Source organism: Doryrhamphus excisus, linkage group LG3, assembly GCF_037039965.1.
Source record: "Doryrhamphus excisus strain RoL-2023G ecotype Guam linkage group LG3, RoL_Dexc_Guam_v1.1, whole genome shotgun sequence".
In the NCBI taxonomy this organism is placed as follows: Eukaryota; Metazoa; Chordata; class Actinopteri; order Syngnathiformes; family Syngnathidae; genus Doryrhamphus; species Doryrhamphus excisus.
The window spans coordinates 13,296,875-13,319,017 of record NC_136359.1 but is presented as its reverse complement, the minus strand read 5'-3'; the positions used below and the strand labels follow the sequence as shown (position 1 = coordinate 13,319,017).

Genomic DNA, 22,143 nt, shown 5'->3' with positions numbered 1-22,143 from the left:
GTCTCAACAATGATGCCACAACATAAACAACACAAAAAATGGTTGTTATAAATGAAAATACATTTTTTTACAAATGTAAAACCATGAAATATTTACAATTTTCACATGTGCACCTGAACTGTGTGTGTGCATGCGTTAACATTTCAATGCGTAACCCCCTTGCCGCAAAACGCAGACATGTTGTACAGTATATTTCAATGGAAAAGATGCAGGCCAAGTTCTTATAAAATGCACTTCGGAGTGCTCTCTTCTATTGTAGAGTTGCATCATCACCTCTTTGTAAGGGAAATGCTGATTTTTTTCACGTACCTTGTTGCTCTACAGACATATACAAGTGTTAGAACATTTTATATAATAGGGAACCATTAAAGTAGATTGACAGAGGTTTTAAAAAAACACAAAAGCAAGTTGATCACATGTTTTGGGTTTTTTTGCCCCTGCCTGATAAAATGTCAATCCACCAAACATGTTTTGACAGCTTTTGTGCCGCATCATTACAATGTGAGAAAGCAGTATGACTGCTGGTCACATTATCTTCACATGAGCAGAGCTCTACAGCGGAGCTGATGGCACACAAAATGCAGCAAGCACCAATGCAGGCCAATCTAAGACATGCAGTATAACACATTAAATGTTGTCATTTTGCATGCGTGTATTTGAAGTGCAAACAGGAGAACGTACACCTCAGGAATAATAAAATAAATTATTGTTAGCTTACAATGGCAAACCCAGTCAAGTTTTGAATGTCTTTGCAGAGTATGGATTGTAAACAAGAGGATTTATTTGCCACTGTGCAAATAAACGATCAATATCTCAGCCTGCCTCGGGTCGCCCTTTGCCCACTCATGAGCAAACAAACAAAAATTGTACATACACGCCCACTTAACATGAGTGTCGTGTCTTGAAAGGTTTTTCTTCATGTTAGCACACTTGATGCTTTGGTGCTTTGTAGCTGCAGACAAAAGGAAAAATATGCCACAACGCTGCAAATTACACAGTTAGAAGACTGGGGTTCGATTCCCTGCTTGGCCATCTCTGTGTGGAGTTTGCATGTTCTCCCTTTGCATGGGTTTTCTCTGTGTACTCCAGTTTCCTCCCACATTCCAAAAACATACTACCGTAAAGTCTCGTTATATCGATATAATCTGGAGTCGGAAAAAATACCGATATAACCGGACTATCCATATATCCGATCCTGTGCCGAACTGCATTAAAAGTGGGCAATAATGCACTCGACTTAAATCAATCTTTGCTTAAGGATTTCAATACCAAAAAAGAACACGGCGAACGGCTGCTTCCAATCAACTTTATTTTTCACACTTCCACCACCAGAGCACAGCACACACACCAATTCCCGCACTTCCTGGTTCACAGGTCATGCTCAACCCGCCCCACATAGCTGGCCAAACACATGCCTGCAACAGAAGAACCAACTGCGTTCGTGGTTTCTCTCGTGTGTATAGAACCTATACACACGAGAGAAACCACGAACAATAAAAAGATATCTGAATACAACACAATTAAATACATGTATTTGTACGCTTGTGTCTTCGTTGGAATAGGTGTGTATGCTATGTCAGTTGGTTCTTCTGTTGCAGGCATGTGTTTGACCAGCTATGTGGGGCGGGTTGAGCATGACCTGTGAACCGGGAAGTGGAGGAATCGGTGTGTGTGCTGCGCTCTGGTGGTGGAAGTGTGAAAAATAAAGTTGACTGGAAACAGCCGTTCGCCGTGTTCTTTTTTGGTATTGAAATCCTTAAGCAAAGATTGATTTAAGCTGCTTTTGTATCGATATAAGCAGACCAAATTGGCTGGCGGGAGATGAAAAGGGCATCGTAGTAACCGGATTATCATAATAACCGGGTATCGTATTAACAGAACTAATTATATCATAAAAGACTAGAAATTTGCCGGGAAATGAAAATCGTATCGTAATAAGTAGTAATTCGTTATAACCGATATCGATATAACGAGACTTTACTGTAGGTTAATTGGCGACTCCAAATTGTCCATAGGTATGAATGTGAGTGTGAATGGTTGTTTGTCTATATGTGCCCTGTGATTGGCTGGCGACCAGTCCAGGGTGTGCCCCGCCTCTTGCCCGAAGACACCTGGGATAGGCTCCAGCCAGTGACCCTCATGAGAATAAGCGGTATAGAAAATGGATGGATATATTATTACATATTTACATTGTCCCTTAATAAAATGTCTATCTATTTGGGTTTCTCGTGCTAGGTTTATCTTATTGTCTAACAGACAGGAGCTTGTATTGGCTGCAACATTAACAAAATGCACATTTATAGTGGCCAAGGAGGACAAAGAACACCCCTCACAGTCAATTTGCTGCTTTCTCACATGCATGTAAACTAGAGGGCAGTGGAGGGCGGGTAATGACTAGACATAGGAGGAAATGCTAGCCATGCAGACATCTCCTTGACATGCCTGTTAGATTCATTTCACCCTGACAGCTTGATGTCTGCTGAGGAGCGTTCAATACAATGTTTCAGTCGGGCCACTGTGGTATCCATTTTTGTATATTTATTTCGAGAAAATAGTGGCCCGACCTCTAACCAAGCTTTTATTGCATTGACAGTAAGAATTTATCATTTTGCACACCTGCTGTACCTCCTGTAACAGTCCTCCAGAAACTCCAACAATAACAGCAAATACTGTGAAAGATTCAACACAGGAAAAAAAAAACAAAAAAACAAGCAAGGCAGGGAAGCACGACATTTTCAATAAACTGCAAATTCTGCTACAGTCTGCATTTCACAGTTGTACAATTTTGTGATTGCTTTGGCATTTTTCACATTGGCTGACAAATGCTTTAGACAAACTGGCTGGAGAACTCCCATTCATCATTTTGTGTAATAGAGTACAACTCATTTCTGTGATTGCTATGGTTCCTCAGAGCTACAACACACTGAAGATGACACGGTGTTAAAAGCACCGTGACAAATTAGGGGATGTCTTGACGCAGGGAAAAGTTCAGGGTAGTATGGATACGTATGGCATAGCTCCGGCTCCATTGTTTGTTAATGAAGAACGTGAGACACTGAGAGGTGTTCATTTGATTGGTTAAGATTACACTCTCACGCCCCTCCCTCTGTGCCACTTGCGCCTGTGAGAGGGACGGAGGCGTGGGTGCGCGGCGCTGTGCCAGACTGCACTGCTCACAAAATTTGCGAAGTGCGTATTCACAGTGCAATTGTGCCATGCCTGCGCCTGGTATACGAAATTAGAGCCCCATAGTGCAACACCCCCTGGAGGGCATCCATTGAATTGCCATCCATCCCCAAATGTTCTCAGTTGGATTTAGATCAGGCGAACACACAGGATGTTCCAAAAGAGTGACGTCATTCATCTGGGAGTCATTCATCTTTTATCAGACTGGCATTGTCCTATTGAAAAATTGACCACACAGACGAGGGCCTTCAGTGATAAGGGATGACTCCTGCAACATCTCCACATAGCAACCTGCCATTTGACGCCCCTGCACAACCTGAAGCTCCATTGTTCCGTTGAACCCCTTCTATTGTGCCGTGTGGAAAACGTCTCATTTTATATTGGCTCGCACTCTGCACCAGCAACAACTTTCATTGTGTTGACAGACACTCGGACCAAAGGGCTGGTGATTTTTTTGGGTCTACCGGTTGCATTTTTTGTTCCATAACTTTCAGGGTCTTTTAAGAATGATGCTGTACTGTATCCAAACACAACAGTTCAAAAATTCAACCACATTGAAAGAGAGATAAGTTCTACTTAGAACCTTGTCAAGATTCAACAGAGCAACATGTGAATTCTCAAAATGTTTTCATTTTGCTGAATAATATGACATGAAATGTTCGTTGCAACCATTTACTACTATGAAGCTACAAGGTTCAACACAATCTTTTCCAGATTGATTTGGTTTTTCATTGGAAATAATGGAACTAAAAATTGCAGTTCAGACTGCTTGCAGTGTGTATCAATTTACTTGATGTACTGTAACTTCTGGTGTAATTCTTTTTTTTAATCCCCTTCTTGAAGCTGCTTTTTCTATTTGAATAAGTGTCACAAAAATGCCACAAAAATTTGTCAAAACAGCAAACTTGTGTGGAGTTAATCCTTTCCTGCTTGCTGAACTGAGATCTTGTGTCGTGTGACATCATGCATGATTGACAGTCCGTCTTTTGATAATAACTGCCACAAAAGCCAAAAAAGAGCCCAGAGTTATTGCTATGAACTTTGGTCTAAAAGGTACACTGAGCTCATTCATGACAGCTGCAATTCCGAGGTAAATCTTTTGTTCATGTTTTTGGTCTAACACCAAATTAGAGCACCTATTCAACTACAGCAGTTCCACAATGCAATATAGATGTGTGGGAATGTATTGGTGTGCACAAAATGCTTAATCTTGGGTGAGTTTCGCTAACTGTTAGTCACAGCACTATGCACACATCTAGACACACACACACACACACACATATCCACATTCAATCAAGAGTTACAATGAAATTCATTTACCCAGGCTATACATATGCAAATGCATGACATGCAACATCAGCTGTGTGCTCCAACATCACAGCAAAAGGCTTTTCTATGACATTCCCGGATCAGGAGAGGGTGAAGGAGCCCCTAAGATGTGCATGAATAATAAAAAGGTGTACATGCGTCTGTAAACAAGCCATATACTGTAGTCTATTACACAACTGTAACTACCTGCAGGAAGACATGACCATCAACTCACACTGCTGAGATGTGTTGGACAACCCCTTTTACCTATTTCTTGAAGAAAAAAAAAAAAGACCAGCGCAACTTTTCATCAAGGTACATTATTGAATCCATTTCATAACATGCCAACTTTGGTTTGACTGCAGATCTACCTGGTCTAGATCCTGACCCTTCTCGGTGTATTCATCATCATTCTTTTAACATCATTGCTCATTTGCCTGTACAAATCTCCTCTTTTTTTCTGCCTCTTGCTATTTGCATCAACCTTCCACATTTCATGTTAACCCTCATTGAAAACCATGTTACACATCCACAACTGGATGCCCCCTCCCACTTTTATGTCATTTTCTGTCTGTTCTCCAAAAATGTCTACTTTCCATTAGCCTAATATGCATCTCCGCTCCCGCTCTGTCTTTTGTCTTCGCTCAATGGCAGCTTTATGCCAGCAGTTTTGCCACACTTCTGTTTGTGAAAACATCAATTCCTGACTAATGTTGCCAGAGTAAGTCACCCAAAGATGCTGCATCCATTGATTCTTGTTTTACACCTTATAGCCTCAGCTTCCCGCTTTCCTCCCTGATGTGTGTGTTTACCTTGAGGAGACGTACAGATGGCAGGAAGGCTGCATGGCACAGTTTTCTGATAGTCCAGTTGAGTGGCCGTGGTGCATCCAGTTGGTTCATGGTGCCCACTCTTCACGGTGCAGCCACCGGTGCCTGGAAGCTTCCCCCGGCACCAGGCTCAAGGTTGCCCCACCAAGGGGGGCAAAAAAGGGAGAGGATCTCCAACTCCAAGCACCGTAAAGCGCACAAGTCCCAGGGCATGACCCTTCAGGCGCAACCATCAACCACAATCACCGTTTGGTAGAAGCCTAGAAGAAGCGCCCACTTGAGCAGCTTTCTCAACACCCTCCCTCCCACCCTCTCCCACTCCTCAGGCCCCCACAGATCCACAGAGTCCGAGGAAAGGCTGGAAAACCAGGAGCATTAATTTCCACTTCCACCCGAGAGACAAAAACAAGAGTGTGTGGTATTTCCTCCAAGTGAAGCAGAGCTGAGGAACGCACTCAAGAGATAAGAGCGTGCAGTGTGAGAGGGATGCAGGTAGGGAAAGGATGATAGAGAGAGAGAGGGAGGAGAGGGGTGAGAAAAGGAGAGAGAGAAGCAGTGCAGTGCACAATAGCGCAGAAGAGAGAGGATGGAGCGCATAAACGGAGCAGCGTGACGGCCAATGAGTTACGTTGAAGGCTGCCTTTCAGCCACTGTCTCCAAGATGAGAAAGAGGGAGAGAGAATGAGAAGACAAAGGTAATGCTGAAAGTCAAAATTAAGCAAAAAACCAGAGTTGGGAAAAAAGCCCAGTGATGAAAGTAAGGAGGACAAGAAACAAGATCAATTGGAGGAGAGGTGGTGCAGCACTGGATGATGGTCAAGAGGGAACTGTGTGAACCAGTGGCTGCTCTCTCTGAGAGGGAATTCTGATGGAGCCTGAAAATGGAAGCACATGAGAAAAAAAAAATATCGCCGCTGTGTCTACAAGGAATGCGACCTACTTACTGGTTTGCAGATGCTGCTTAAATTGGTTACGCAACATATTAAAAACTGTGGATGTCAATTTTCCCCGCCTGCTTTCATCAAATGATGCAATTGGAGATGCGCTATAATGCAACATACAGTGTTGTGTATTTGCACCGTGCAACTGTCTGTTACTGCTCATTAACTAATGACATTCACTTGAGCTAATCACAGAATTTATTACAACAGGAGGTTTTATGTTATAAATGCCAGAATCGGTGTCCAAACCACACCATTGTAACAATTTGAATATGTCATAAATATAAATTCATTGAAAAATGTGTTAATCCAGATTCATTGCCTGTATGATTAATTATAATGCGATTGGCGGGTGCACCCTGCCTCTCACCCAAAGACAGCATTCGAACATTCATTCATTCATTTTCTACCACTTATCCTCAAGAGGGTCGCGGGGGTCCTGGAGCCTATCCCAGCTGTCTTCAGGCGGGGTAGACCCTGGATTGGCCGCCATCAATCACCGGGCACATATAGACAAACAGCCATCCGCTATGGACAGACGCCAATTAACCTGTTTAATTAAACCGGAGTACCCGGAAAAAACCCACGCTTGTATGGGGAGAACATGCAAACTCCACACAGATGGTGGCCAGAGTGGAATCGAACCTGGGTCTCCTAGCTGTGTGGCCTGCGCACTACCACCAGCCCACCATGCAGCTGGCGTAGAACATGGATTACATATTCTTTAAATTAGCATCATAAACATACTGCATTGCATAGTGACTCAAAATACCCTAATTCCACTCACTGGCACGGATTGATGCTCCAACACGACTGGGAGTCAGGAACCAACTCCGTCAAACTGGGTGATTATAAACAACATATGGGCGCTCTCAATGGGAAGTTTGAGTACAACAAAAAACCCAATATGGAACCATCCACATGAAGTAGTCGGCACACACACCACCTGGACTCGAAGCACACATTAGTAGTACTTTGGGACGTAAAATCTGACCCAGTGTACTATACGATCCAAAAAACACAAACTGGTGAATATTGTTGAGGTTTGATCAAATGATCAAAATTAAATGCAACTCATAATGAATAGTAGTTATTGTGATTAAGCCTAAAAATTAATCCTCAGTGGGCCTGTGAATAATCTAATTAAAAGTACATTGAAGAGATTTTGACCCTGTTACAATGTATGTTTTGAATTTGAATTTATTGATTTACAATAGGGGCTGCACAATGGGGCCGAGTGGTTAGTGTGCAGGCCTCACAGCTTGGAGACCAGAGTTCAATTCCACCCTCGGCTATCTCTGTGTGGAGTTTGCATGTTCTCCCCGTACATGTGTGAGTTTTTGTCTGGCGACCAGTCCAGGGTCTACCCGGCCTCTAGCCCGAAGTCAACTGGGATAGGCTCTAGCACCCCCACGACCCTTGTGAGGATAAGCGGAAGAAAATGAATGAATGAATGAATTACAACACACACTACAGTTAAATCAATGAACTGTCTGTGCATAATGTCTTGTAGGATTTTGAACACGCATAATTTGCTGCATATTTTGAGGTTATTTTCAAGAGGTTGGCTTTATAGTGAATTCATGTTGGGTAAATAATAAACCTAATTGCCTTGAAATGACCTGGTTTAGCATTCATACATTCTAAACAGTTCTTTTTTTTTTTTTTTTACAAACCAGACAGTGGCCTGATAGTGTTGATTGCCTATATGAAAACTGTGTCAAAACCCAAAATGGGCAATACTAAAAAGGAAAGTAAAAAAGGAAAGTACTACATCAGGGTCATCATAGAGAAAGTACAGGCAGCAATGAGAAAACATAATCTAAACACACCAATGAAACCACATAGAAACCCCACACACTTGGGATAAAATAGAGCTGTAACAAGAATGTAATGTCATACACGAAATACTCTGCATGACTTGCAATAAAACATCTACATTGGAGAAACAGGGAGGGAATTGAACATAAGAAAAAGAACACAGGACAGAATGTGAGAAGGAAACAGGAAAGGTGTGCATATGAGACACCAAACAAAGCTTTTTCTGTCAAGAACTGTTAAGAACTTTTTACACTGAATTGCTATAGAGCCTCACAGCCAGGGGTCTCTAGGTTGGACCATGCTTGTGTGGTTTACTGCACAAACACCTCGCTGTGGTAATAAGTGACACTTTTTGAACCAGCAGAGATCTTTCCACTTCTATTCTATGTATATTTGATTGTTAGTTGTAGGTGAAATTGAATTTCCATGTAATTGCTGCATAGTGATGAATCTTGGAAAACCGTTTCTGGATTGATGTTCTTAATCCTGAATATTGGAAAAATATCACAGTTTTATAATGGCTCTGATATTAACTGTAATTGCATTCAGTAAAATGATTTGCAGAGGAAGCCCTCATTGATGTGCTTTTTGCAAAATACCGTATTTTCCTCACTTAAAAGAGAGAACCGAGCATGTGGGAGAAGATTACAATTAAAAAAACAGCGAGTGTATTGTTAAATAGTACAACAAAGTTCTCACTGTTTTGCTTTTTATGTAGCCTGTGTAGTGCTGGGGGGTTCGTACATACAGTCATTCACCCCAGAACTATTCAAGTTGAGGGTGTTGCCACCCAAATGGTTCAGGCAGTAGGAAGAACCATTTTGTTTTTTGTTTTTTAGATAACATAGACTTACCTTTCTTTTTTTCCATGTGCTCCTTCTTTGGAGTTTACATTTTGTAGGTCCCTTGCAAATCGGGGAAATACTAAAGCTAGAGGTGATTTAAGCTGTTCCATTTCATCATGCAGGGCACAGCAAGAGCAAATAATACCACGACTGCTTCACGGATGCACAATGCATAACCATACCGGAACAATGTGCATCACATGTAGTATTGTTGCGCACTAGGCGTAAACAGTAATTGACAAGGTGTAAATCAGTCATGCTGAAGCGTGGTCATTTTGTGCCAATATGCACCATTTTCCATCATGCATGTTGTGCATAACCAGAATGCAAACAGTGCTCAAACTAGTCGGCACGCTTTTCAGGAGTGCCATAAATGCCACACAATTTGCAGGATAATGCAAAGGCAAAATGCGTGCAAGTGTAAACACCACTTAACACACCAGCTGCAAAGCAAGGGGCAAGGCTATCGTTATGGGACTAAATTACTCCATGTGAATAAAACATTCATTTTCATTTTATAACGCTTTTCCTCACAACGGTCGCAGGGGTGTTGGAGCCTATCCCAGCTCTCTTCGGGCGAGAGGCGGGGTACACCCTGGACTGGTCACCAGCCAATCACAGGTCACACTCACATTCATACCTATGGACAATTTGGAGTCACCAATTAACCTAGCATGTTTTTGGAATGTGGGAAACTCACGCACGCACAGGGAGAATATGCAAACTCCACACAGAGATGATCGAGGGTGGAATCGAACTCAGATCTCCTAGCTGTGAGGCCTGCGCTCTAACCACTCAATCGCTGTGTAGCCCATGAATAAAACAGTATTATCTTAATAATGTATTCCATCTGGGTTGCACAGTGGCCAAGGGGTTAGCATGTTGGCCACACAATCAGGAGATTGGTTAGACGTGGCATATCTGTGTGAAGTTTGCATGTTCTCCGGGTACTCCGGTTTCCTCCCGCATTCCAAAAACATGCTAGGTTCATTGGCAACTTAATTGTCCATAGGTATGAATGTGAGTGTGAATGGTTGTTAGTCTATATGCGCCCTGTGATTGGCTGGCGACCAGTCCAGGGTGTACCTCGCCTCTTGTCTGAAGTCAGGGATAGGCTCCAGCATACCCCCACAACCCTAGTGAGGATAAGCGGTGTAATCATTGATTTTCTGTCGTATTTTAAGCATTTTACATCTGTTGCTTCTCTCTCACAATCAGCTATACTGATGACCAAGACCAGAAAACACTTTTCTTGTCGAAACAAACCATGGCCACACACAAAGCCAAATTAACAACTCGAGCTGTGAAATGGTTGCCTGGATTTGTTGAGAAGGGAGTGTGATGGCCAGGGGGTTTATGAGTGTTGATGATAACATACTGTATGATGCTAAACAAATAAACTGGAACAATGATTGCAGCTGCAATTAATATCACAAGTGGGTCAGCTGCGGGTTTGGGAACTGTATGTCCAAATAAAAGGTGTGTTGATCTGAATGGATGCGGAATACAAAGAGAGCAGCTTGGATTACATTAGAAAACGTTGAGGGACAATGAACTAGAGAGAGGAATAAAAGTGAGTGATTCTGAATGAAGATGCACATCACAAAATGTCAACTTAATTTACAGATAAGTAAATCACGTGCATGGCATTATCCTACATTTTGAAAACATATATTATATGAAAATATTCCAATTTCTCTTGAAGACACTACCGCACATTTATTGCTGCCCTGCTAAGAGTCAGGGACTGACATTAGGAATCTCTACCTCAATACCATCCACTTTCCCTGGGGACCTTCAAGACCTTGGAGGAGCTGTCTATCAAATTATTGTGTGTGTGTGTGTGTTCAGTAGAGGGGTTGCTGGAATGAGAAAACATGAGTGCAGGCCCATTCCTTCTAACCTTACTGCTTCACATATCAACCCTGAAATGGGTCTCGAAAAGAAGCATTTTCCTGCACTTCCTCGCTTCTCACTCTAGATGGCAGCCTACATATGTACAAAAACACACCTCATCCTCGGCGCATGCAAAAACCAGAACTGCATATAACAAAAACCACACAAATAAAATGAATAGAATAGAATGATAGAATAGACTCACTGCTGTTTGATTTACTGCATTGAAATTGCATGCTTAATTACAAAAAAGACGGCCACCAGGGGGCACCAGCTCAACACACCAGAACTAGGCTGGTTGATGGCAGCCTCACATCATTTTAATTTGTTTTACCTCACATTTAAAATGCACAACATTTGGCCAAGGAGCAAATGAAACACCCCCATGTTAAAATAATGAAGCATTTGCAAACAACGCTACTAGGCATGCTGTTACACGTTCACACAAGTGATTAATATCTCTTCTGGGAGCTCAACTTGATAGATGTTCAATTTTGCCGCAGAATTCTTAAAATAAAATAGTTCAAATGAAATGTTGAGAGCAGAATAATACATATGTGGAAAGAAATGCAATATTAAGAGATGCATTTTGTACCAAAAAATCATATGCACTCAGATGGCATTTCAATAGAAGCTGATTTCATTCTGTTCTCGAGTGTTGCGAGATATGCATATTGTATGTTTCTAATCATGGTCATATGTAGCTGAGGCAGAGACATGTTGACCTGGTGACATCGTCCATCTACTCTTACAAGAGTGAAAACAAGGCCCATTCTCACTTGTCAGTCAAACAGAAGCTGGTTACTATGGAATCATACAGTATGTCATCAATGCAACTGTGCTGAACAATATTTATACATCAGATATCAGTCTGGTCTCGGGCATCTCACTTTTGAAAATATTTAATTAGTTTCCCAGTGTCAAAAATAAGTTAACCATTGCAAAATGTCAAAAAGAAAAGAAAAAAGAAGAGAACACTCTGCCTTAACTTTGAAGAACATATGATGACGGTGGAGTCTTCTATTTTAAATGTCAGTCTTCTTATTTCACTGCGTTCTTTTTGGATTAAGTGTTGCAAAAAAACACTAAAAGCAAGAAGTTTGTGTTATATTCCGATGTTAAAACAGCAAAACACTTTAAACACTATCCTAACTATGTACAGGAAGTAGATCTCCACTGCAGCAATATTAGAATAAATCCCATATTTGTTGTTCTACCAAGCATCTCATGTACACTGTCTGTACTGACATTGGCATCAAAGGCCAATTTTCCAGGCAAGGATTTCATTTGTGGTTCACATTTGAATCTTCTATTTTTTTCTGTCAGTCTTTTCAGGGATGAAAGGCATAATAAATATAACCTCTGTGGATAAACTGACCAATCAAGCAGTACCTTTTACACAGAAAGCAATAAAGGCACGTGTCCGCTAAGTTGTGTGTTATGGATGGATGGTGGAAAAATCTGTCATCTAATGTGATGTGTCTCTATGTGATGCTCATTCCCTGGTGGATTCTTAGGATGTGACAGTTCAATACCTCCCTCAATATGCACACACACAAACACATAGTAGCCCCCTACTTCCCTTGCCCTGAGGAAGCAGGAAGACCTCTGCTGAGTCCTCCATCTGGAGAGGGGCTATGATTATAAGCCTGCAGGAGGATTCTGTGTACAGATACACACAAAAACATGTCATATAGGTTTCCTATATATTGGTTTCTATCTTAGATCCTTGACAACCTTCCTCTGTGGGTTAGCACACCATAGCATGCAATATGTTTCTGCACAGTGTGTTGTTTTGCCACATCACTTTTCATCTTCCCGAGCTTCATCATTGACATTTAGCTGCACGAGAAACACTAAGTGTTATTGGCAGTCTCAAGGGAGCGTTGTTATTGATCCGGCAAACAATGAAAGAGGATGGAAAATAACAGACAGAATGACACAACTTGGAGTGGAGCACTTCCGATTCCTTCGATTACAATGTTACCCGAGGTTGGCCTCACACTAGGCCATGGCAAGTAGAAAGCAGATGTGAAACTACTCTTGACAGATATGAATGAAGCAATTTGGCTTTTATTAGTACATTTTAATAGAACTCAAATACTGACCATTCACATACACAGGCATGTAGTGATAGCGGAAGCTACACTAGAGCAATTAAGGGTTGAAGGTCGTGCTCAAGGGTTTTTCTATCAACCTCTGGATGAGTCACCAGGACTCCAAATGTGTGGCAGCCACTTGCCCTCCTGATCCTAAGAAAATGTATTAAAAAAAAACAGAAGGGAAGATGTACAATACTGGGGAAGTCTGGCTGGCTTTTTTGTTTCACGAGAAACAGGTCTAGATATTTTAAGAGCTTTTCTTCTTGTCACTCGCCTCTCACATAGTGACTTGGAGGGATGAGAAAGTGAAATGAAAAAGTGTCTGAAAGGTCTGTTGGAAAGTTGATCGTATTCATTTTCATGGCAATATCAACAAAAATATGTCTTGAAAAAAATCCATTGGCTTACATTCTGGTCAGTATATGCTGTATATACAGTGGTGTGAAAAAGTGTTTGAACCCTTGGTTGGTCATACTTAAATGTTTCAAATCAAAGTGATAGCAGCGCAGAGCAAAGAGCTGCAATGTTCTTGCTTCCAGGTAGATTCAATCTATCCGTCAATATTCCAACAAGCCGTGAGAGAGTTTGACAAAATAAGAGCAAGAGTCGATCATCTTTCCTCTGCCAAAGAAAGGCTACTTATAGCGTTCTGACTGTAAAATGACTGATTATTACTTAGGGTGACCAAAAGTCCACTTTTCACGCCCTGTACAGGTGTGATGAAAAAGAACGCTAACAAAATAATCAACTGCATCTTTTTAATACACTTTGAGCATCATTTGAGCATCTCATTGATGGGGCTGAGTGTCCAGGTTTTTGGTCATCAAAAAGAAACATTAATGACATTCATGGTGTTCAGCTGTGTACTTAACCAGTTCCTGGACGATTGGGTAGGATGCTAATTTGGTTCTGTATTTCTCTCTCTGTCATGAACATGAAACTGAAACTAAAGTCACTACCAAGTCTCATCTATTAAATGACTCTTCAGTTGCGTGACATCCAATGCAAGAATTGCATCAGAAACTCTGCCTTTACAAAAATAATAATGCTCAGTTTTTACATCAGGGAATGTAACAAACTCCAGACAAAAGTCTAAAAAAAAGTCAGCAGAGGATAACAATCTGCCATTAGCCACAATGTGATGGGAAAAAAAAATAAAAATTGGACTCTCTGCACTTGTACTGACTGATCAGTGATGCAGAGATGTGTGGGATGGAGGTAAGAGAAAATCCCTGCAAGACCCAGCAGGCTGATCCTGATGGACACTGAAGGAGAAGTATGGAAAGACATAAAAAAAACACACACACACACATCATCTATCGCAAAATTGTGAAGACAGAATGCTTCTATTACTATTTTCACTACCCTGCTGGTTGGTGGAAATGTTACATTACAGTTTCCTGTTCGAAGCTTAATGTCAATAAGCAGGACAAAGAGAACTCTTGTGTTTTATGAGTACTTAAGACAATATTAGCAATCCACTAGGGTGATGTTGAGGACAATGAATATTTGGGCACCAAATCAACCATAATGGGACATTTTTAAGGTCATTAGGTATGCGAAAAAAGAGCCCAAGAGCTGAAAGCTTATGACACTGCATATCAACTAGATGATTATTGGTTTTGGTATTGCGGTGGCATGAAACACTTGCTCTCACAGCAAATACTTAAACAGATCTCTACAATGATCCCATATGGCACTAGGATCCAAATGCTGTGGAAGTGTCATCTTGGGATACTGTATATGTATTCATTAAAAAAGATAAAAGCTGCACTGCAAGTTACCGATGTTTCATAAACACTGTCTGAAATAAATACAATAATAGTCATAATGTATGCTTTGCTTCATATTGTTGACAAACCTCACTCAACTCATTTTTTCCCCCATTGAACACTGACCTTTACCTGCTTCACAGCAAGCTGACAAACCAGGCCACCCCTAAAAGATCAAGATTGTTATGCCAAGGATAAATGGTTAGAAATTAATAATGATAGAGACACACTTTAGAAGGAAATCCATAAGGAAGGAACCAGGTACGGCTGATCTGAATGATTATTTAGTCTGAGGTAAAGCAATGAATACCAATTGAAGGTTGATGAACTAAATGTGGCCGCTACCAAACTGTCTATAAACAATAGAAAAATGGCTTCCTATGTGCATAGACGGCCTCAGGGTAGGCATATACAATATATTCAGTGAAAATGCACCTTAAATTGATGCCTTGGGCATTTCTGAGGTGATAAAAGCCATCCGGAGATGCTTGCCACTGATGATTGATGGCTGCTGGATAAAAAAGAGGGAAAAATACAGCACAAAAGAGGATCATGACTTTTGAATTCCTGCTGAAAGGTATCCTGTGATAGAAAAAAAATATATTTCACAGGTATTCCTCATGCAAAAAAAAGAATTATAACATACTAAAATCCATCCATCCATCCATTTTCTATGCCCCTTATCCTCACTAAGGTCGCAGGGGTATACTGGAGTCTATATACTAACATTTTATATATTATTATGTCCATATCTGTTTTAGCAGAGAATAAAAAAAATGTTGTATTGAGTAGAAGCCCACCAAAGGAGTTGCAACATTGTAGCTACAGTATGCAGTCTAACTAGAAAAAAAAATCAACTGGAAAAACTTGAAATCCAATTTGCTAGTATGCATATAATACAAGTTCAAAGTACAAAGTACTTTTTTTATATAGTCATTGGGGCTGCACAACAAGGAGACCCGGATTCAACCCCGCCTCTCGCCCAAAGACAACTGGGATAGGCTCCAGCACCTTCGTGACCCTCGTGAGGATAAGCGATAGAAAATGAATGAAAGAATGAATATAGTCATTGCTCTATTTATGTACAGAAATTACTTATAAAATATGCAGTTGAGTCATTCGAGCCTGCCGTGATGTAGTGGTTAGCATTCTGAACTTTGGAGCGGATGCCTCGGGTTCGAATCGCCACTAGTAAGCATTATCGGTATTCTTCAGGAAGAGTATCCAGAATTTCAGGGAAAATGGGAATCAGGGAAAAGCCGAAAGACAAACAAAATCCTTAAGTTCTCTACTTACTGTAACTTATTTTTGTATTGATTACAAATATATTCCTATTTCATCACTTTTATTTATCATTATTCTTCACGTATGTGTCATAATTATTAAAGGTACAGTATTGCAAGCTAAAAATAGAATTTCGATTTTTTTGTTGTCAAGGCTGTAGAGCGCCATTATAGAAGGTGGAACCTACATAGGCATAGAGTAATATGTTGATACAAAGATACAAAAACGCTACAGTACAGCGGAATGGCGCTGAAAAGGAGTGAAATACGGGTGAGTCACTTAATGATTTATTGTATCCAACTACTGTTCACAAAACATCACTGATTAGTGATGTTTCTTTTAAAAAGTATGTCATTTTCATCTTCACCTAGAGCAGGATGATCCATGGGCACAATCACTGGCCGTGCCAACTCGATTTAAGTGCAGCACTAGCTCACTCTCTCTAGAGACATCAGTTCAGTGCCCATCTGTTAATACCTTTAGCCCCCCCAAGTCCCTGTCAGTGGAGGGATCGGCAGATAGATAACACACATACACGCACACACAAATCTATAACTGCTAGATTAGCTTTAGTGCTTGCCGAGCTAATCTTCTGAGTCAACAGAGCAATGCAGACATGGCTCAGTGTCAGAAGCCACTAACCAACAGTCATTCATTTCACTCTGATTCTGCAAGCAGGCTGTCGTCTTTAAACCCCCAACGTCCTTTTTCGGCGCTCTCTGTGGCTTTGCGTTTATTTCCAAAGCATGCCAATATTTATATGTATGTATTGTATGTTTATATACGATGTGTTTGTATGCGATTACTTCAAATCTTATGGTTGCTGCAATTTCCTTCTGACTCGACAGCAAACATTTAAAGTGCAAATTTAGCCCACAAGCTTCATATCAGGTGATTAACTCATATTTGAATTTTAAGCAGGTTAAGTAAAATAGTACAAGGTAAAACCTTCAAGTCACTATAGCAACATAAATGTCATGTAATGACCATCTTGCAAGTCAGGCTAATAAAGCGCTACCTGAAACTCAGTGGCCGCAAAGCGCCTGATAATGGTTTTTATGACAACAGTGATTGCCACACTGAGCATGCAAGGCCTCAAAGGACACAGCCCGCGGCATCAGATACCTCAACTTCAAAGCTGTGGTTCAAAGAGAGGACACAACACAGGTTTCGCATCAGCAGATCTCCATTCAAAAATGGCCATATTTACATGAATTAACAATATACATTCATATGCCAAAGACAGGTCTCAATCATGTAAACATTTGCTTCCTTGTCCTTGCTTGTTTCTACAGTCGGCCAGAAAAGAACTGCTTTCTAAAGTTTCATTTTTAGAAACGTCATAAGTGTCAAGTTCAATCCTCCGTCCTGCTTTATCATGTTGAAGTATCATTGGGCAAGATGCTGAACCCCCTGTTGCTCCTGATGCTGTGTCATCAGTAGGTAGATGTGCTAACAGTGTCAAAGCACTTTGAGTGCCGTGGAGATAGAAAAGCACTATACAAGTGAAAGACCATCCATCCATTTCATTTTCTGTACCGATTATCTTCACGAGGGGCGTGGGCATGCTGGAGCCTATCCTAGCTGTCTTTGGGCGGGAGCGGGGTACACCCTGGACTGGTTGCCAGCCAATCACTGCCCACAAATAGACAAACAACCATTCACACTCACATTCATACCTATGTCGCCACACCACAGTCATCAATTAACCTAGCAGGTTTTTGGAATGTGGGAGAAAAAACGGATTACCCGGAGAGAACCCACGCACGCACGGGGAGAACATGCAAACTCCACACAGAGATGCCTAAGCGAGTAATCGAACCCTGGTCTCCTAGCTGTGTGGCATAACCACTCATCCACCGTCCTGCCAAGTTTATTTCAATTTACCATAATATATGATATTACTATTTGAGGCCGCCGTGGTGTAGTAGTTAGTATTCTGGACTTCGAATCTCAATTCAAAATCGAATCTCAATTTGATTGTGTGTTCATCCACACAATCCCCCACGTCCCCTTCGCTCCTCAGACTCCAACCTCCTGGCACTCCCCTGTAAGACCAAGCTTCGAACCTGGGGAGACAGAGCCTTCTCCATCGCTGCCCCCACCCTCTGGAACTCTTTTCCCCATTCACTCCGTGCTTGCCCTGACTTTCCCAGTTTCAAAAAACAACAAAAAATCCACCTCTTTAAATCTGTTTTTAATGTCTAACTTTTTTTATATCTGACTGCTGTGCCCCGCCCCGCTTTTTCTCATGTTTTAACTGTGTATTAACCAATGAATGTTGTATTTTTGTGTGTCTTCTACTCTGTTTACTTGCTTTTATTCAACTCCATTGTTCTGTAAAGTGTTTTTGAGCATTTTGAAAAGCGCTATACAAATAAAATGTATTATTATTATTATTAATTAGTAAGCATCATCGGTATTCGTAAGGAAGGGCATCCGAAAGATTTTAACCTTTTCTTAAGTTAAATTCACTGAATTTTTCCTGAACATTTCCTGATCAAATACGGGGCAGAAACCCAAGATGAGGCAGCTATAAGCGTCTATTTTCAGCTTATTGAACAAGTGCTAATGTCTGAGTATACTCAGTGAGTGACATTACAGTCAGTGTAATGTCTTCAGTGGAAGTTTCATATCATTATTCTTGGTAATTGAACAATAAAATACATACAAATGTCGTAGAGGAGGCACTTGCAGTACTGGCTTCATTCTAAAGGGGTGGGAGCGTGTGTGAGTTGGAAGGTGCTTGTCACTGACACCCTTCCATAGGGAGGAAAAGACGGCAGGATTTCTTTTTGACAGCTGGAGAGCAGCAAGTCATTCAGATTATTTCATGCTCTGCTCAATGAATGAATGAATTTGACTGCCGAGATGGAGGATTATACATCCACACTCCAGGAGGTGATCAGACTTATCCAACCAAAATATCAGATGTTTTCCTGCAGAAGTAAATGGCGTATGTAAAGGAAGTTGAAAAAGAAAAAGAACAAGTTTTTCTTCTTTTCACAGCTTACAAAACTATATGAAGGCTTGAGGTTTCTCTGAAAAACAGACAGGCAAAATCATCATTCTGCATTGAAATATTGAATGTTAGCTGTCTATACAAAGGATGAAGCATATGACTGAGCATCTCAGAAATAGTTTCCTCTTTGAGCATATCCACTGCTGCTCCTCTCCTCCTCTGCTTAAATGGAAATACATTAGAAAAATAACTTCAAACTATCAGGCTTTAATCGGAACCCAGGAAGGAAATATGACAAATCCATAAGCAGCAGCACTTAAATCTAAGGATGGAAACTGGCACTGCTCTAAATCTGGACTGCGACAAATATGTCCATTAATGTGCACTGTCCCATCCAAATGAATCCATCTAAATGGAGAGAGCACACATAAGAGAGAGACTAGCTTTTAAAAAAGCACTCCAGGTAGACTACATCGCTTTCTTTCTGAAAATGTGCACATGTAAGTGCTTTCCCCTACCACAAAGAAAACAACATTCAAGGACTGAAAGCAGAAAAAAAGTCACAGATTTGAAAGATTTTTCAATTCGGTTCTATTAAATATTCCCAAAGCCCCATAATTCCCCTCTCGATTGCTCATCAAAAACATTAACATATAAAGACTGGCGGATGCAAGCCCCCCCCCAACGGTAAACCCACTCCAAAATTGCCGGTCATATTTATCAAGGACATGACATCTTTGCTATAATTTCAAAATAATAATCAAAATTGGTGCATATTCCTTTTCATAACATCAATCAAGCAACAACATCCATCGTATGAACAGATTTTTAATACAAGATAACAATGACTGATTTTTGGTGAATTATCCTTGCCCTGAGCTGCACGTGGGGCCGAGTGGTTAGCGTGCAGGCCTCAGAGCTAGGAGGCCAGAGTTCAATACCACCCTCGGCCATCTCTGTGTGGAGTTTGCATGTTCTCCCCTGTGCATGCGTGGGTTTTCTCCGAGTACTCCGGTTTCCTCCTACATTCCAAAAACATGCTCGGTTACTTGGCGACTCCAAATTGTCCATAGGTATGAATGTGAGTGTGAATGGTTGTTTGTCTTTATGTGCCCTGTGATTGGCTGGCGACCAGTCCAGGGTGTACCCCGCCTCTCGCCCGAAGACATAAATCCATGTAAAATCCTAATTCAATTGATACCACCGAATATATTGAAGTGCACACCTATGGCCACTAACTTCAAAAAACAATAGACAAATGTTTGATTCTGTACATTCTCTCACCTCCCACCACACCCACAACTCCCAGTACTGTTTCAAAGATATTGTTGCTATGGATGTCACACAGTCAACTCTACACACAATCTTTAGTATTTGTACAATCTACCAAAAGGTGCTAAGCGGATTAAATGTTGACTAGTCTTACTTTTGTTATGACCCAGCTCACCATCTCACTAAAGGAACAGGAGATGAAAGGTGTGGCTTGAATGCCGCTGAGACAAGCCAATTACTCAGCACACCTTTCCCGTGCTGGCTGCCACATGCTGCCTTATCTCCACATGACATTTTTCCACTTCCCTGTGCTTTGTAAATTAAATTCTCTTTAATTAAAGTGGACTGCATTGTTATATGCTAATGCCTTACTAATAAGCGGTGATGGATTCCTAATTGTGCCCCATTTATTTAAACTAGTAGACCTGATGTGAACAAGTGAAAAGGAAGAACTTCCCAACTCCACTCTCTGAAATCAGTTGTACTTTTAGGGATACAATGTCTTAAAGTGGACCTATTATGCTCATTTAAGCCCCTTTGTATTGAGTTGTGGACTCCTATAGAGCAGCTACACACAGAACGCTTTCTAGACCTTCCAGAATCTGCACCTATTCCTGCTGTATTTCCTTGGATTTTATTACACTCACGCTCCACCTACTTATTAGGAGTCACCAGCTGGATGGAGCCTTTTAAGTAAGATAGTAATATCAAAAGGTTTTTATTATGCTTGATACTGGACAAATTGTCTTTAGATGTAAAGCACAAGTCCAAAAAAGGCGTCTCAAACTTGCAACCTTCCAGACCACAAGGAAAATGTGCACATATTGAGCTGATGCCTTCTTTGTGATCTAAGGGTACACTTGACACCAATAAGCAATCTGTGCTGTGTTTGGGCTCACTTGACCCTGAAGATGTACTCACAAGAGGTCATTCAAATGGTTCCTGACTTGGGTACCATTCTCTCTCCCTCAGCTGGCCCCCGCAGGCCTGTGCTCAAGCTGAGCATTTGTAATTTGTGTTTGCTTGTACCATCACCTCTCTTTTTGGACATGGTGGAGTTCTGCTTATTATGGATGAATAGATGAATAGACCGATAGATATATTCACTTACGCGTGGTAACGCGGTATGGCTGCACTGAAAATTCATTTATTTATTTAACATCAACCAGGTAACACTTGTGATTTACTGCAACACCTCCCTCAATTTCTGCAATGCTTGAAGCAATGTTTTCTTTTCAGACTGTTTTTTTATAACATACCGCAGATCAACAGAGGGCTTCTCATTTAAATGAACAAAACAACCATTATTATGGAAAATGTATTTCTTCCAAGATCATTTTGAAGTGAAACAACATAAAAGGTGCTGGATTGGAACTAAATAAATTACCACACCATCTGCAACGTTGATCTCTCTATTGTCACACTTACTTTTATCACTATACTGCAGCGATGAGCCTCATCACCCGCATATGTCTGACAAAGAGCAACTCTCGTCCATTTTTAATCCAACTGAGCTCTCACATCACACAATAGGCTCAGTAGTATTCATAGCAAACATCACAAGGAGGTACCACAAGACATGGCAAAAATTAAAAACAAAATCAATAACTTTGCAGGTTGAAATCAATCTGGTAGAATAATCAGTGACAGGTTGAAGAAACTGAAACGTGATAAAGAAGAGAATTATATAAATTCTAATTTAAATCAAGAATCATACTGTGTAAAATGTGGCTCCAACTGCAGCCTGTATGTCAAATACAGCAGGTACTATAGAAAAAGCTGCACTTCTTTGGAGACCTTTCTTTATCCTAAGTGTCACTCAGATGAATTCAAGCAGCAAAGGGAACTCTGTGAGCTTAACTCTTATCCTCATATCCCACTGCCTTTGCAGAAGAAACACGAAATCACATTGTGCACATGGACA

The 22,143-nt window shown here is 41.0% G+C and overlaps 1 protein-coding gene across 12 annotated transcripts in view; it reads right to left on the bottom strand.

Annotated features, from left to right (window-relative positions):
* Positions 1–22,143, bottom strand: part of trpm3 (transient receptor potential cation channel, subfamily M, member 3) — a 131,552-nt gene that overhangs the window by 96,797 nt on the left and 12,612 nt on the right. For 3 of the 12 annotated variants that reach the window (XM_058072035.2, XM_058072038.2, XM_058072042.2), the window contains exon 1: positions 5,307–6,641. The exons of 8 other annotated variants lie outside the window; for them this stretch is intronic. In XM_058072035.2, coding sequence (XP_057928018.2) covers positions 5,307–5,396 — 90 coding nt within the window. In that variant the 5' untranslated portion in view covers positions 5,397–6,641. Of the gene's footprint in view, positions 1–5,306; positions 6,642–22,143 lie in introns of those variants that run through there. One more of the 12 variants, XM_058072041.2, reaches the window with a different exon arrangement.